This window comes from Ictidomys tridecemlineatus, chromosome 10 (assembly GCF_052094955.1).
Source record: "Ictidomys tridecemlineatus isolate mIctTri1 chromosome 10, mIctTri1.hap1, whole genome shotgun sequence".
Classification (NCBI taxonomy): domain Eukaryota; kingdom Metazoa; phylum Chordata; class Mammalia; order Rodentia; family Sciuridae; genus Ictidomys; species Ictidomys tridecemlineatus.
Window position 1 is genome coordinate 106,567,486 of NC_135486.1, and position 16,875 is coordinate 106,584,360.

Here is a 16,875-nt window from a genome sequence, read left to right on the forward strand (position 1 = left end):
ACCTATCACTTGTCTTTGGTAATCCTCAATTCTCTCTGTTTTGTTTCATCTCTACCCCTGGCTATTTTCCTCCTCAAGATAATTTTGAAGCAAATTTCAAACATCTTTTTTTTTTTTTCCACAAGTATTTCAGTGTTCAAAAAGGTAAAGATTCTTTTTATTTTTTATTTTATTTTATTTTTTTCCTTTTTTTTTCTTCTTTTTATTGGTTGTTCAAAACATTACAATGCTCTTAACATATCATATTTCATCCTTTAGATTCAAATGGGTTATGTACTCCCATTTTTACCCCAAATACAGATTGCAGAATCACATCGGTTACACATCCACATTTTTACATAATCCCCTATTAGTAACTGTTGTATTCTGCTACCTTTCCTATCCTCTACTATCCTCCCTCCCCTCCCCTCCCATCTTCTCTCTCTACCCCATCTATTGTAATTCATTTCTCTCCTTGTTTATTTTCCCATTCCCCTCACAACCTCTTATATGGAATTTTGTATAACAATGAGGGTCTCCCTCCATTTCCATGCAATTTCCCTTTTCTCTCCCTTTCCCTCCCACTTCATGTCTCTGTTTAATGTTAATCTTTTCTTCCTGCTCTTCCTCCCTGCTCTGTTCTTAGTTGCTCTCATTATATCAAAGAAGACATTTGGTATTTTTTTTTTTTAGGGATTGGCTAGCTTCACTAAACATAATCTGCTCTAGTGCCATCCATTTCCCTGCAAATTCCATTATTTTGTCATTTTTTAGTGCTGTGTAATACTCCATGGTGTATAAATGCCACATTTTTTTATCCATTCATCTATTGAAGGACATCTGGGTTGGTTCCACAGTTGTGAATCGTGCTGCTATGAACATCGATGTGGCAGTATCCCTGTAGTATGCTCTTTTAAGGTCTTCAGGGAATAGTCCGAGAAGGGCAATAGCTGGGTCAAATGGTGGTTCCATTCCCAGCTTTCCCAGGAATCTCCATACTGCTTTCCAAATTGGCCGCACCAGTTTGCAGTCCCACTGGCCATGTACAAGAGTACCCTTTTCCCCACATCCTCGCCAGCACTTGTTGTTGTTTGACTTCATAATGGCTGCCAATCTTACTGGAGTGAGATGGTATCTTAGGGTGGTTTTGATTTGCATTTCTCTGACTGCTAGAGATGGTGAGCATTTTTTCATGTACTTGTTGATTGATTGTATGTCCTCCTCTGAGAAGTGTCTGTTCAGGTCCTTGGCCCATTTGTTGATTGGGTTATTTGTTGTCTTATTGTCTAATTTTTTGAGTTCTTTGTATACTCTGGATATTAGGGCTCTATCTGAAGTGTGAGGAATAAAAATTTGTTCCTATGATGTAGGCTCCCTATTTACCTCTCTTATTGTTTCTCTTGCTGAGAAAAAACTTCAGTTTAAGTAAGTCCCATTTGTTGATTCTTGTTATTAACTCTTGTGCTATGGGTGTCCTATTAAGGATTTTGGAGCCTGACCCCACATTCTATCAGACGCAGAGTCTCTGATATCTAGCTCTTGATCCACTTTGAGTTAACTTTTGTGCATGGTGAGAGGAGGGGATTCAGTTTCATTTTGTTGCATATGGATTTCCAGTTTTCCCAACACCATTTGTTGAAGATGCTATCCTTCCTCCATTGCATGCTTTTAGCTCCTTTATCAAATATAAGATAGTTGTAGCTTTGTGGATTAGTCTCTTTGTCCTCTATTCTGTACCATTGTTCCACCCGCCTGTTTTGGTACCAGTACCATGCTGTTTTTGTTACTATTGCTCTGTAATATAGTTTGAACTCTGGTATCGCTATACCACCTGATTCACACTTCCTGCTTAGTATTGCTTTTGCTATTCTGGGTCTTTTATTTTTCCATATGAATTTCATGATTGCTTTCTCTATTTCTACAAGAAATGCAATTGGAATTTTGATTGGCATTGCATTAAACCTATAGAGAGCTTTTGGTAATATCGCCATTTTGATGATGTTAGTTCTGCCTATCCATGAACAGGGTATATTTTTCCATCTTCTAAGATCTTCTTCTACTTCTCTTTTTAGGGTTCTGGGGTTTTCATCGTATAAATCTTTCACCTCTTTTGTTAGGTTGATTCCCAAGTATTTATTTTTTTTGAGGATATTGTGAATGGAGTGTTTTTCCTCATTTCCGTTTCAAGTTTTGTCGCTGATATACAGAAATGCCTTTGATTTATGCGTGTTGATTTTATATCCTGCCACTTTGCTGAATTCATTTATTAGTTCTAGTAGTTTTTTTGTAGACCCTTTTGGGTCTTCTAGGTATAGAATATGTCATCCGCAAATAGTGATAATTTAAGTTCTTCTTTTCCTATTTTTATGCCTTTAATTTCTTTCGTCTGTCTAATTGCTCTGGCCAGTGTTTCGAGAACTATATTGAATAGAAGTGGTGATAGAAGGCATCCCTGTCTTGTTCCAGATTTTAGAGGGAATGCCTTCAATTTTTCTCCATTCAGAATGATTCTAGCCTGAGGCTTAGCATAGATAGCTTTTACAATGTCGAGGAAAGTTCCTGTTATCCCTAGTTTTTCTAATGTTTTGAACATAAAGGGATGCTGTACTTTGTCGAATGCTTTTTCTGCGTCTATCAAGATGGCCATATGGTTCTTATCTTTAAGTCTATTGGTGTGGTGAATAACATTTATTGATTTCCGTATATTGAACCAGCCTTGCATCCCAGGGATGAATCGTACTTGATCATGGTGCACAATTTTTAATTTAAAATACTTTTTTTAGGGCTGGGGATGTGGCTCAAGTGGTAGCGCGCTTGCCTGGCATGCGTGTGGCCCGGGTTCGATCCTCAGCACCACATACCAACAAAGATGTTGTGTCCGCCAAGAACTAAAAAATAAATATTAAAAATTCTCTCTCTCTCTCTCTCTCCTCTCTCACTCTCTCTTTAAAAAAAAATACTTTTTTTAGTTGTAAATGGACCTTTATTTTATTTTTTTACATGCAGAGCTGAGAATTGAACCCAGAAGAATCTTTTTAAAAACAAAATCAAAATACCATTATCACACCTTCAAAATGAAATCATCAGTATCCAGTCAGGGTTCACATTTCTCTGAATATGATAGAAGCCAATTCACAGCTTGTTGATCACATCAGGTTTCAAGTAAAATCTGTTTATAGGGCCAGGGCTGTAGCTCAGTGGTAGAGCACTTGCCTAGTACATGTGAGGCACTGGGTTCAATCCTCAGCACCACAAAAAAAATAAATAAATAAATAAGTAAAAGCATGCTGTCCATCTACAACTACCAAAAAAAAAGTGTTTAAAAAGTCTATTTATAGCCATTCATTAATGTGTTGCTTAATTTTCTAGTATCCTCACACCTTCCCACGCTATTTTTTCTTGTAACTTTTTCTTTTCTTTTTTCTTTTTTTTTTTTTTTTTTTTTTTTTTGGTACTGGGGATTGAACTCAGGGACACTTAACCACTGAGCCACATCCCTAGCCCTATTTTGTATTTTATTTAGAGACAGGGTCTCCCTGAGTTGCTTATTAGCACCTCGATTTTGCTGAGGCTGGCATTGAACTCGTGATCCTCCTGCCTCAACCTCCTGAGCCACCACACCTGGCTCTTGTAGCTTTTTTATTAGAAAAAATGGGTTGTTTATCATAGAGGTTTTAACAATTCTAATTTTGCTGACTACACCCCATGTTGTTATTAACTAGTTCCATTGTCCCCTGCATTTCATATAAATAGCTAAATTATCTAGAACCTTGATCAAACAACTTTTGTTTTGTAGATTTATTTTTGTTTTGTTTTATTTACCTTGTATTTTAATTCCCATTCTGCTCCTTGTTAGTCTGTGATTTGAGCAAGTATCTAAAACTTGCTGAGCTTCAGTTTTCTTATAGCGTGAAGTGGATCTCTTGCTTGGCTATTAGAAGAATTAGATGAAACAACTGGTGGGGAGGGTGGGGGCCTAAACTGCAGCATGATTTTCATTTCAGTACCACGCAACCACTGCACTATTGGAGCCACTGCAGCATTATTTTCAGAGCCAGTCCTTGAGATGATGTTACAAGAGCTTTCGGGTGACTTATACCTTCCTTGGGTTTGTAGCACTGGATTCAAACCATAGAGAACTGTCACCAAAGAGTGCCCAACCTGTTCTGCTTCTGGTCTAGGGTGGGAAAGCTCAGCATGCAGGAGATGCTGCTCCCTGTGTGTGTGCAGTTTTATATCAGCTCACCTCTTTTTATGGAAGTCTTCTGTAGATAGGAGCCTTGGGAACCCCAGAATAGCTATAACGGTTCTATGCCTTTACAATTTTTTTCTGGTTGTAAAGCTCTCTAGGGACAAAAATGCTATCTCAGTGCCAAGTGTTTTTAATGAATAACTTCTATCGAGGGAACTGGTAAAACCTTTAAAATTCATAGCAGCAAATACATTGTAAAATGAATATTTATCAATTCATTTCCCTTGTTGAGTGTCAAATATTGCTAAAATGCTTATTTATAATTTGGGGGGTGGGGGTAGTGCAGGGGAATGAGCCCTAGGGCCTTGGCTTTGTGCTTCTAGGCAAGCACTCTGTCAACTGGGCTGTATTTTCAGCCCCTTGTTTATAATTTTTTAAATGGCAGGCTGAGGCCTCTTCTTCAGCCTTTTCCTCTGCTCTCCAGAGGCAGCTTCTCTACTTTATCCATTTTTTATCTTTGTTTTGAAATTTACCCCCATATTTTTTAACATATTTGTGCTTGAACTGATGAGCTTTGAAAATTATTTGTAGCTTTCTCTTGTGACAGATAAGGATCCTAGCTCTTACTTATATACACACATACTCATCTTTTTGATAGACATGTTTTTTGTCAAATCTATTTTCAAAGTTTCATATTTTTCTTTATTATGATTATGGGAATGTTCACTGCTGGGCAAGTATCATAATGTTTCCTTTGTTGAATTTTCTATTTACCCTGGTGTTAAGATTAACTGTCCCCCATGTTTTCATTTTCTGTTGTATTGTTTTGGTTAGCTAAGTCTCCAGATACAACAGCTCAAACACAGTTCTGCATATTGTTTCAGCTGTCAGTTTAGCCCTCTGTTCATTATCCCAGTCTTCCTCCCTGCTCCAGGCTTTTCTGTCTATTCTCTGTACTTTGTGCACAACCATCATCCCGAGACTTACCTTCACCTTCATTCTCAGGAAATCCCGTCACTTTTCTCCTTTCTCCTGCATTCTAGATCCCACAACTGTCTGTCTTGATTTGCATACTCACACTTAACTGAGAGCCCCACTGTGTTGAAAATACTTCCCCTCTAGTTTTTTTCTAGATAATTTTGCCACAGATGTGAATACCTCTTTTGTTCAGCTTGTTGATTGCCTACCTCAGTCCATGCACCAGAAATATCATAAGAATAGTACATAGCCCCTTCCCTTTTGGGGCTTAATACTATTGAGCCATCTTGGGGTTTCATATTGTTGTTTGTTTTCCATGCTGGCAATTGAACCTGGGCTTGCACACGGTAGGCAAACACTCTACCACTGAACTACATCCCTCGCCCTACGCCATCATTTTTAACCCACTCTTAACTTTTGTACTCTAAGGTAGTTGTTTTCACCATATCTACCCCTTGGACTTCTGTTTTTCATGTGGCTTTAATGGTCATCTTGGTCTCTGCACATCCCCAGCTCCGGACCCAGCTTCTTTACAAAGATAGAGTCTCTGTTTACCCTGCAGTCTTAATGGCATCCCATACCCATTGTAGTGTTTCCTGGTTATTTGTTACAGAAGCTTCAGCCATTGTAACTGATGTCCTAAAAATCTTATTAGACTATATCCTTAACTCTCAGCATTAGTATTTGAGTGGCTGCTTAATTTAAACTGGGAGGATGCAGTCTAGAAGACAGCCAAAGGAATACTGTTCTTGAATACCTCTTCTTTCTAGGATTCTTACTTGATGGTGGATACCAGGCAAACCCTGAAAATACTGGCATCAGTAGACTATGATGTAGGAGCTAGGAGTGTAGCACAGTGGGAGAAAGCACATGCCTGGCATGCACAAGGCCCTGAGTGGGATCCCACTACCATACACAAAAAAGTAGCACATAGAGTAGCTTCCATTCTGGTTAGGGATATAAGGTTGAGAGCACTAGGAAACATATGAACCAGAGTCTTTGGAAAAATGTTTTCAACTGAGCAATGATACGTACAAACGCTTAGAGCCCAGAAAAAGTGGCCTGTGTGCCTTGGGGTTGCATAGATAAGCATTTCTCAAAAAGAATTCTCATCTTATAATCTGATTCTGTCTGATCTATTTAATTAGGCTTTGAATCAATAGTAATAGAAGTAATGATTATTGAGATAACCATTAAGGTAAGGATTTAGAGACTCCTTTAATTTATTTACCACATTATTATAGATAGAAGTACTAGTTAATGTTGTTATTATATGGCTTTTCCCCTGACATTTAGAAACAGTATTAAATAAATAGGATTATGATCCCTTTAGGTTTCCTGTGTGGACCCTCAACCTGTGGCTTGGTTACAAAACAAGCATACCACCATTCAGGAGCTCTGAGTTCATATTCAAGTCTCATAGCATGCTGAAAATGGCACATACACTTTAGTTACCTCATTTGTGAAATGCGAATTATGATTCTTGTCCAACTTTCTTTCCTGGACTTCTACAAACACTCTAGTTAAAGCATGGCGCATCCTTTAGATGAGACTTGGTAAACATTAGTAGTCTTGCAGTTGACTGCAAAAATGTGACTTTAAGATCAGTGAGAACCTAAAGGCCTGGATGTTCCAGAAAAAAGGACTAGAAAGCAAGGTTCCTTAGCCACAGAAAGCTTCATTTGGAGAGGCAGAAAGGTAATACCATGGATATTGCTGTTGGCTAACTTTGATGAGCTGTCATTGAATGTATGAGGACAAGGTGCTGGCGTTAAGGAGAGGTATTGTAGTTCCAATACTGCTTGAGTGTCATTCCAGCTTTGGCTGCATTTTGGTTTTTTGTGTGTTTTGCTTTGTTTTGGTACTAGGGATTGATCTTGAGCACTCAACCACTGAGCCACATCCCCAGCCCTATTTTGTATTTTATTTAGAGACGGGGTCTCCCTGAGTTCTTGACACCTTGTTTTGCTGACGTTGGCTTTAAACTCGCAATCTCCCTGCCTCAGCCCCTGAGCAGCTGGGATTATAGGTGTGTGCCACTGTACCTGGCTTGGCTAGGATTTGACATGGGCAAGTCCTTTTGCTCTAAGCCTTGATTTCCTCTCCTATAAAGGAGTTATTGCCTGCCTCAGAGGACTTCTGTGAGAACAAAGATAGTAGAAAGGCCATAAGGGCAGGTATGGGAGTAGATTAAAGTAAAAGGTGATCCATCCTTCTTCTATAGCTAAGGTGCTTGTTTTCTTTTATTACTTTACCACATGGATACATATGTAGCTGTTTCTCCAAGATGAACAGATTCAGAATATATTCATTAGCCACCTGCCTATAGCCACCTATCTGTAACTCATATATATCCCTTATAACTCTCCATTTATCCCCTGATAGGTGCTCCATGCAATCTGTACGAGTTAAGGATGCACATGAGCTATCATAACATTCCTTGTCTTTCAGAGGTGTACACTGTGGTGGAGGAGATGAAGTGAATCTGAGAAGCAAACAAATAACTAATTACAACCATGACAAATACTTTGAAAGAAAAGGGGGTGACAGAGGACCCATAGAGGATCTCCCTGAATATGACATAGTAGTCACAGACCAGGGCTGGAGTAGCTGAGTGGTAGAGTGCTTGTCTGGCACGTGCAAGGCACTGGATTCAAACTTCAGCACCACATAAATAGATAAATAAATGTATTGTTCGTCTAAACTAAAAATATTTTTTTAAAAAATAGTCACAGGACTAAGTAGCAGTTAGGTGAAATTGGGGGAGGGCATGGTAAACAGTAGTGTCATTTACTCAAGGGAAGGACATGGTAAAAAAAAATATGGTTCACACCAGGTGCAGTGGCACATACCTGTAAGACAGGAGGATCACAAGTTCAAGGCTGGCCTCAGCAACTTAGGCGCAGACCTAAAATAAAAAGAGCTGGGATGTGGCTCAATGGTAAAGTACCCCTGGGTTCCATCCCCAGTACCAAAAAACAAAGAACTTGTTTTCAGGGAAAGAATTGTGAATTCAGCCTGGGAAACATTGAATGGCTGGCATGCTGAGTATACCCCATAAGACAGCCAAGGGAAAAAAACAAAAAAATTCTTTGGGTGATTTAATTGACCAAAAAGGTTGGAAATTTGAGCTGAATGCAGAAAGTTGAGGGTTATCAACATGTGGAAAACAAGTTCACCAGACTAGATGAGGTACCTAGAGAGACTAACCTAGGTAGCCAGGCATGGTGGTGCACACCTGTAATTTCAGCTGCTTAGGAGGCTGAGCAGGAGGATCACAAGTTTCAGAACAGTCTCAGCAACTTAGTAAGACCCTATCTCAGTGGTAAAGAGCCCCTGCGTTTAATCCCTAGAACCAGAGCAGAGGCAAAGAGAGAGAACTGAGACTATAACATGAAGAGAGGAGTCCAGAAAAGGAGCAGACAGAGAGGAAGGAAGAGAGTAGAACAGTTAACATGATTAAATACTGCTAGCAGATCAAGGGAGAGGACTCAAATGTAGGTGGTAGACTTAGCCCCTTATGGATTTGTTTGAAGTATGGGGATGGAACCCTGGGGTACTCTACTGCTGAGCTACATTCAACCCCTTTTAGTTTTGGGGACAAGTTTCACTAAGTTGCCTAGATTCAACTTGATACCACGAAGTTGGATACTCCTGTATCAGACTTTGGAGTAGCTGGGATTTTGGGTATGTGCCATCATACTTGACATTAGCTTCTTGTTAATAAGCACAGATAGCAGGTGAAAAGTCAGGTTTGGTACCATGTTGCAGGTGTTTTAGAAAGGGCATGCTCACAACAGGAGGGAAAATGGTGAAATAGCATCTAGACTGCTCTTCAGAGAAGTTTGGCTGTAAAGGGACAGAAGAGAGAAGGGCCACCAGTGAAAGATAAATGAGATCAAAAGGGGAAGGAATTTCTTTTTTTTTAAATGGCAAAGACTTGAACTCATTAAGAGTTAATTAGGAAGATTTAAGAAATCAAAAAGAGAAATTTGAAGGTATGGAAGAAAAGAGATAAGAATGGTTTTAAGAATTTTGAACTCCAGCATGCAGTACAAAAGGAAAGTTGTAGATGCAAAGAAAAAAGAGCATGAGAAGAGAGTGCTAAACAAACAGCACGTGAGAGAGCCAACAAAGTACAGCTCACAGCTGGGTGTCACATGATTCAACCTGTACTCGTGCAGAAACAACTTATATTTTATTTTCTTAATGCTGTCCCTTAATCTTTCAGTAAGCATTTTTATTCTGCCTCTGTAGCATTTTATGAAAAAAGAAAATGAATATAATGACATGCTACTTATTTATTTCACCACTACTTACCACTGTTGAGCAGAGCAGGGGAGGTAGCTCACTGAGTGAAGTAAGATTTGGGTATGGCCTGTGTTTTGCTTGTTCTTGTTTTCCATTTACAGTGGTAACCTTACCCTTTCTCAATTTTTAGGCCTTTTCTGATGCCATTAAAAAGTGGCAGGAGCTTTCACCAGAAACCAGTGGGAAAAGGAAAAAAAGAAAAGAAATGAATCAATATTCTTACATAGATTTCAAATTTGAACAAGGTAATGGCAAGCTGAATGTTATAGCTGATAGCATGTGAAGCTGCAGTGCCAAGCCTTCCCTTTTGGTGTGGTCACTAAAGGAGGTGGTGTTATCTGCTGCTTACAGAGTGTCATGCTGAGCTAAGGAGTGACTCATAAGGACTATTTAGACATCACTTCATAATTTATAGAAAGTTGCTACAGTGTTGTCTTCCTTATTCCTGCTTAAGTTACATTATGACACAAAAATTTTGAGCAAGGTTAAAGAATTCACATGTGGGCAAGTGGGGACACTCTAAGCTTGAAAAAAAAAAAAAACTGTCTCGAAGGTTTAGTATTCTTCAATAGTAGCCACCTCGGCTAATGATTGCTCACTGCAGAGGTGGTCCACTTACTCACCTCAGTGTGGGTCTAATAGCCACATGCTTCTCAAATTCTGTTACTCTTATTGATGAAATAACTGCTGAAAGCCCTTTCTGAGACATTATTTTAGTTCTGATCCCTCCCAAAAGGTTGCCTGATTAATTTTAAAACATTTCATCTGAGTTGTTTGTGTTCAACAAAAGAGTTTACGGCAGCTTTTTCCATAGATTATGTCACAAATAGGAATATTTTCATCAGGTATGGTAGTACACACTTGTAATCCCAGTGACTTGGGAGGCTGACACAGGAGGATCACAAGTTCGAAGCCAGCCTCAGCAACTTAGGCCTTTGACCCTATCTCCAAATAAAAAAATAAAAAGAGCTGCAGATGTAAGTCAGAGACAAAGCATCTCTGGGTTCAGTCCCTAATTTAAAAAAAAAAAAAGGACTATTTTTCCCTTTTCTTTTTCACCTATTTGTTTTTCTGTTATATGTACACTTACTTTCAAATTTTATTTTCGAGTATGACTAAATGGAGATACCACAAGTTAAATCATTTTGAAAGTATTTGAATTTCTGGACTAGTTCCTCAGGGTCTAGATTTTTATCCCCTACAGTATGATTCCTGAGGTCCCTCTGAAAGTCTGTGCAGCAGTGCCCTCTGACATGACATTCTCACTGGTCTCTGAGAGAATGAGAAAGTGGGAACAATATGTAGGTTGTTTTTCACTTGGCTTACTTAATGTACAGTTGTAATTAGGTATCTCTCTTACATACCTCCTCCCCATTATTTGTTTCTGTTTTTCAGTGGTGGAGAAAAGAAAGTCTACTTTGTAAGATGGTCTACCTTTTGTTGTTGGTCAGGTCAGCTCTGTCCTTTACAAATTTCAAAGAAAACCCGAACAGACTAGTTAAATGTCTGATATATGTTATTTTTATATCTTTTGTTCCAAATATTATTTATTATGAATCTATGTAGTGCTATTTCTGTGAAGAGTTTTCAAATTTGAAAGTGTAAGAAAATTAAAAATTTCAGAACTGAGAGTTTGGCTCAGTGGTAGAGCACTTGCCTACCATGCACATATGCAAGGTCCTGGATTCATCCTCAGGACCAGAAGAAAAAGAAAAGGAAGGGAGAGAGGAGAGGAATTTGTACCTACTAGAATGGCTAAAATTAAAAACTGATGATAATGAGGTATTGCCAGAGATGTAGAACAACTGGCATTCAATTGAATTATTTTCTAAACCTTAAAACTAAGCCTAATCCACCCCCAAAGAGAAAAACAGAAATGTAAAGAGAAGCTATCCTGTGATTCAGCAACTCTACACCTCCATGTAAATCCAACTGAACTACAAACAACATTCATCAACAGCTACAAGCAGCTGTATTCATAATAAACTATAAACCAATGCTCTAATTAGTAGAATAGGTAATAAACTATATATGCATACAGTGTAATACTGATGGAGTAGGAGAGGCTTTACAATTGGAGCATACAGTGGGGTGTGGGGAGGCTGAAAGATTCATGGTAGACAAGGAACAGGAAGGAATGCAATCGACTTCAGTGCTAGAATGTGTTCTAGGATCAGTTTTGAAATGTACAGCCAAGAGGGTCAGTGGAGGACTAAACCAGAGAAGACTGGAAGTTGCTGGCCTGAATTCCTACAGACAATTGACTACATAATTATGCATTCTTAAATATCTTCTAGGTGACATAAAAATAGAAAAGAGGATGTTCTTTCTGGAAAATAAGCGGCGACATTGTAGGTCCTATGATCGGCGTGCCCTCCTTCCAGCTGTCCAACAAGAGCAAGAGTTCTATGAGCAGAAAATCAAAGAGATGGCAGAGGTAGGAAGATGTGCTCTGGTCTTGGGATGTGGGTTTGGTTTGCTTGCTCTTGGGCTTGATACAAACCCAGAGTTAGGCAAGTGCTCTATCACTGAGCCCAGGATTTCCCCTTTGTTTAGAGTAATTAATTATATGACAACATTTTTTTTTTTTAAAAAAACAGCTAGGTTTTTTGTAATTATACTGGCCCAAGTTTCATAAATCAAATTAATGTTAAGAGAACTTTAATTGGAGTTTAGTATCATGTGTATTTTACCTCCATCAGCCTTTAAAGAGTAATGAGAGGTTCTATTTAGTTTAGCTCCTTAATTTTTCTAAATATATCACCAAATGTGCAAGTCAACCAGAATATACATATATTGGTTGTTTAATAAACATCTTCTGGGGGCTTGGGATTGTGGCTCAGTAATAGAGCGCTTACCTAGCATGTGCAAGGCTCTTGGTTCAATCCTCAGCATTACATAAAAATAAATAAATAAAACAAAGATATTGTGTCCAACTACAACTAAAAAAATATTTAAAAAATAAAATGAACATCTTCTGAATCAGTGGCTCTCATATGGTCCCACATTCGTGGGTTCCCCAAGATTTTTTAAGGGATCTATATAGTCACATCTTTTACAGTGATGCACAGATGTCATTTGCTTTCTTTTACCATGTTGAATTTTCATCAGTAGAACTAAAGCCCTGATATCTTAGCATGAATCAAGGCAGTAGCACAAAACTGAACCAATAATTATTGTCTTTATCACCCTGTACTCACATTTTCTAAAATTTTAGTTTCAATTGAAAGTGTCTTTGATAAAGCAGTAAAAGGTTTTTATTTTATCAAATTTTCACCCCTGAAGATTTCAATATTCTGTGTGAGAAAATGAGAAGTGTACATAAAGTGCCTCTGCTGCTCTCGGGGATGGATGCTTGTCTTGACAGGAGGCATTGAACGATTGATTTACAAGTAATAGCATTAGCCTTTGTTTTTTTTTTTTTTTTTTCTTTGCAGAATATCATTTTTTACTTGAAAAAATGATTGATGGAAAAATTATAATTAATCAAAATTGGGTATTTAGCAGAAATTTTCTTAAAAATGAAAAAAAGTGATGATTATTTGTGACCAGTGGTAAAATTCTAGATCCCAGACATTAGAACTTTCGCAAAGTTGTCTTCTTCATCTTTCCATCACAGAATTCCTGTGATTGTTAAAATCACCAACGATCGCATTAGAAATGCATTTTTAGAAAGAACTGGCAGATTGATGGGTGTAACTTAGTTAATTATAGTCATTGTTGTTCTTGATGTCTAGATTGTTCCATCTCTGGCCAAGGGCAGCTCCTTCAGCTTAGTCCCTCTGTGCTGACCATGGTAGGCTCTTAACACTTACTTGCTTTCTAACACAGCGAAGTGATCTAGATTCAACTTGTGCTTTCTGTGACTTGGCTGGATCTGGAATCAACAATTTCTCCAAAGTATTTTATTTTATTTACTAGGAATTTCATGCTGAGATTTCTATTTAAAACTTAATTTACAGGGTTTTTTTTAACTTTAATTTTTTGTTTGTATAACTTCTTTACTAAAAATCTTGGTTCTTAATAACATAATTCTTATGAAATTATATCATTAAAAATATAAAATGAACCAGGCACAGTGGCACACACCTGTAGTCCCAGCTACTGGAACTGAGGCAGGGCACTTGCTTGTGCCCGGGAGTTCCAGGCCAGCCTGGGCAGTGTTAGCAAGATCAAGAACAAATGTGATCATGCCATTAACTTGGTGAACAGTTAAGTTTATTTCTGCTTATTTTCAGCTTTCATTGAATTGTCTTTTTTTTTTAGTCTGATTTTGTTCTTCAATTTTATAAAATTATCCTGACTCTTCCCGCATGTGCTCTCACTCCCCCATATCTAGACATTCTTGTTAGGTTTTTGTTAACAGTGGTGATTTTGAAACAGGGTCTTGGCATATTGTCTGAGCTGGGCTTCAACTTGTAATTCTCCAGCCTCAACTTCCCAAGTTGAGGTGGGTGTGCCACCACATCCAGCTTTCTTACTGATATTTCCTTATTTTATGTAAAAGCAAATATGTGTATTATTGACATAATGTATTTTATTTGCCTTTTTTTTTTTCTTTTTTTTTTTTTTTCCTTTTGCTGTGCTGGGAATTGGCGTGAGGACCCCGCACATGCTAGGCAAGTCTCTGAGATACATTCCCCAACTCCCTCTTTCTTATCCAAAAGGAATCACACTCATCTGCCCCTGCTTTTTTCACTTAGTCATATATCCTGGCAGTCACATCGCAACAATCCACAGAGATTTACTTTTTTTTTTTTTTTTTAAACTGCCTAGTACCCCATTATCTGTAGTAACAGAGTTTATTCAGACAATTTCCTATTGTTGGATGTTCAGACTTTTTCCCCAGGTTTTTGGTTTTAAAAATATTATGATAAATAAGCTTGTGTATGCATCCTTTCATATTTCTACCCAAGAGTATCTTTGGGCCAGACCCCTAAAAGTGTCATTGTGAATCTGTGCCAAGTTCCCTTCCATCATGGTTGTACTATTTTATGCTCTTACCAGTAATATGCCTGAGTGCCTGGTACCTTGTGAAATCACCAAGAAAGTATATCATACGTTTTGACCTGTTTAGTTTTTTTGTTTGCTTATGCTGTTCTATTCACAAGTATGTTATGTATCAATCTTTTCCATTATTCACTATGTGAATTTATTTTCAGGTGATATTTTAAACTATTTAATTTTGTAACTGAAGAGATACCTATTAATAATAGCTGTATGCTTATGAAAGTAAATATTAAATGTTTTTATCTTTACTAAATTTGTATCTGAATATATAATTTTGTTGTTGTTGTTCCTTAGCATGAAGACTTTTTGCTTGCTCTGCAGATGAATGAAGAACAATATCAGAAGGTATTTTGAAATCTCACCTAATTCATTTATTCTGGGTGTTCTTGTGCACTTTCTCTTTTTTAATAACATTTCTTCAATGTCTTGAAGGCATACTTGTCCTGAATAACCTTCTGTTGATCTTCAAAGTTTGTAGTTTACCCAAGTTACTTTGAAGTACATGAACTAATAGTATAGCTTGAATCAGAATTGAAGGAAAGATAGTGATGGAGATGTTCATATTATAGAACATAATCAGGAATCCAGTACATAGAGTGTAAAGAAAAATGTAGACCTCAGAAAGCACTTAAGAGTTGGTGGGAAGGCCTTGGGCCAGGGATGTTCTATGTGATATCTTCCATCTTACATAGTGGCCTTTTCTAGCAGAGCTAAGAATGGGCTGGTAGCTGGATCCTTTCTTGCAATGAAGAATTAGATCCTGGTATGTTACTTGAGATTGGTGCTTTAGTTAGCTTGTATTTTTTATTTTGAGAAAGGGTCTCACTGAGTTGCTGAGGTTGGTCTCAAACTTGTGATCCTCCTGCCTCAGTCTCCAGAGTTGCTGGAAAGCTCACTATCTCTAGCCATGGCATCCAAACCTGGGTTTAGATGGCAGAAAACAGCTCATTGTTATTTCATGGCTCCTGGGGGTTGCTTTTGAACTCATAATGTATGCTAGGGGTAGGGAGGCTTAAGAAGATAGGAAACAAGTCCTCCCCTAGTCTCTAGTGTGAGTGTGTGTGGGTGTTGGGCATTCACATGTGTCTCTGTGGCCTATAGGATGGCCAGCTAATTGAGTGCCGCTGCTGCTATGGGGAGTTTCCATTCGAGGAGCTGACACAATGTGCTGATGCTCACTTGTTCTGCAAAGAATGTCTCATCAGATATGCCCAAGAGGCTGTCTTTGGATCTGGAAAGGTAAGAAATGTAGTACTGTGTAATACCCATACATAGGAAACAGTCACACTCAGGCAACCACGCTGATAGACCAGGAGCTTTGCTGGGGTGGGTAGAATTCTATCAGTGTGTTAATATATGCATAATTTGATTTGTGTGATTATGTTGGTTCTAGGCACAACAGTCTTCAGGGAATGATAGGACTCTTTCATGCCCCATGCCCTGCCCCACCTTCCTGTTCACAATCAGTGGGATGAACCAAAGGGAGAATGACCTATTTGAACACAGGAGAGAATGTTAGTGGTTTTTATGCATGTTTTAAAGGATTTTATAGTTGTATAAAATAAGATCATATTTCTCTGTCTGGGTTTAGTTTCTTTTAACACCAGCATAAGGCAATCTGGAAAGGAGTTTTATGTTTTTTATACCACTAATGTTAATGGTGTCTTATTCCAGCAGCAACAGAAAAACTAACACAGTCATTTATATGAGGCCTTTTTAATCATGAGTGATAAAAGATGCACCAGCATGTAGCATATTTCCTGAAGCTACACTGAGAAATTGCCCTTACATGTCAAATATCAGTTTACTCTTGAGACAAATTCAAATTGAGAAACACTCTACAAGATTACTGACCAGTACTCTTCAAAAGTACCAAGGTCATGAAAGACCAACAAATACTGAGTCACTGTCTCTGAGGATATAGAGGGAAAACAGACTCAACCTTAGGTTCTTCCACTGTACATTTGCAGATCACTTTTGTGACCCCAAAATAAGTGGGGATTTCTCCTCACCAGCAGGCAAGCAAGTAGTCAGTTTAGTGGACACCAGCTGGATATCTTCTTAAGTCATTTGAATTGTGGCTACTTAGAGTTTCAGGTCCCACAGGTTGAGATGCTCGGTACTCAATATCAAACACCAGTTGAAAGTTCAGGCCTCCAGCACTCTGACCAACTGGCTGCAAATTGGAGTTCCCATGATCAATACCTTAGGCTCAATTAATTCACTTGAGCCAGCTTGTTGATCTCAGGGAAGCTCTAACTTACATTGACCAATGTTTTATAAAGGATAATTGTAAGGGATACCAGTAAACAGCCAAATAGAGGGATACATAGATAATGTCCCAATCACAGGAGCTTCTGTCCACATGGAATTTGAATATACCACCTTCCCAGAATATAGTTGAC

The 16,875-nt window shown here is 38.3% G+C and overlaps 1 protein-coding gene across 5 annotated transcripts in view; it reads left to right on the plus strand.

Annotated features, from left to right (window-relative positions):
* Rnf216 (ring finger protein 216) overlaps window positions 1-16,875 on the plus strand; it is a 139,583-nt gene that overhangs the window by 41,454 nt on the left and 81,254 nt on the right. For all 5 annotated transcript variants that reach the window (XM_040278660.2, XM_078023642.1, XM_078023643.1 and 2 more), the window contains exons 8-11: window positions 9,591-9,705; window positions 11,758-11,897; window positions 14,765-14,815; window positions 15,572-15,709. In XM_040278660.2, coding sequence (XP_040134594.1) covers window positions 9,591-9,705; window positions 11,758-11,897; window positions 14,765-14,815; window positions 15,572-15,709 — 444 coding nt within the window. The remainder of the gene's footprint in view (window positions 1-9,590; window positions 9,706-11,757; window positions 11,898-14,764; window positions 14,816-15,571; window positions 15,710-16,875) is intronic.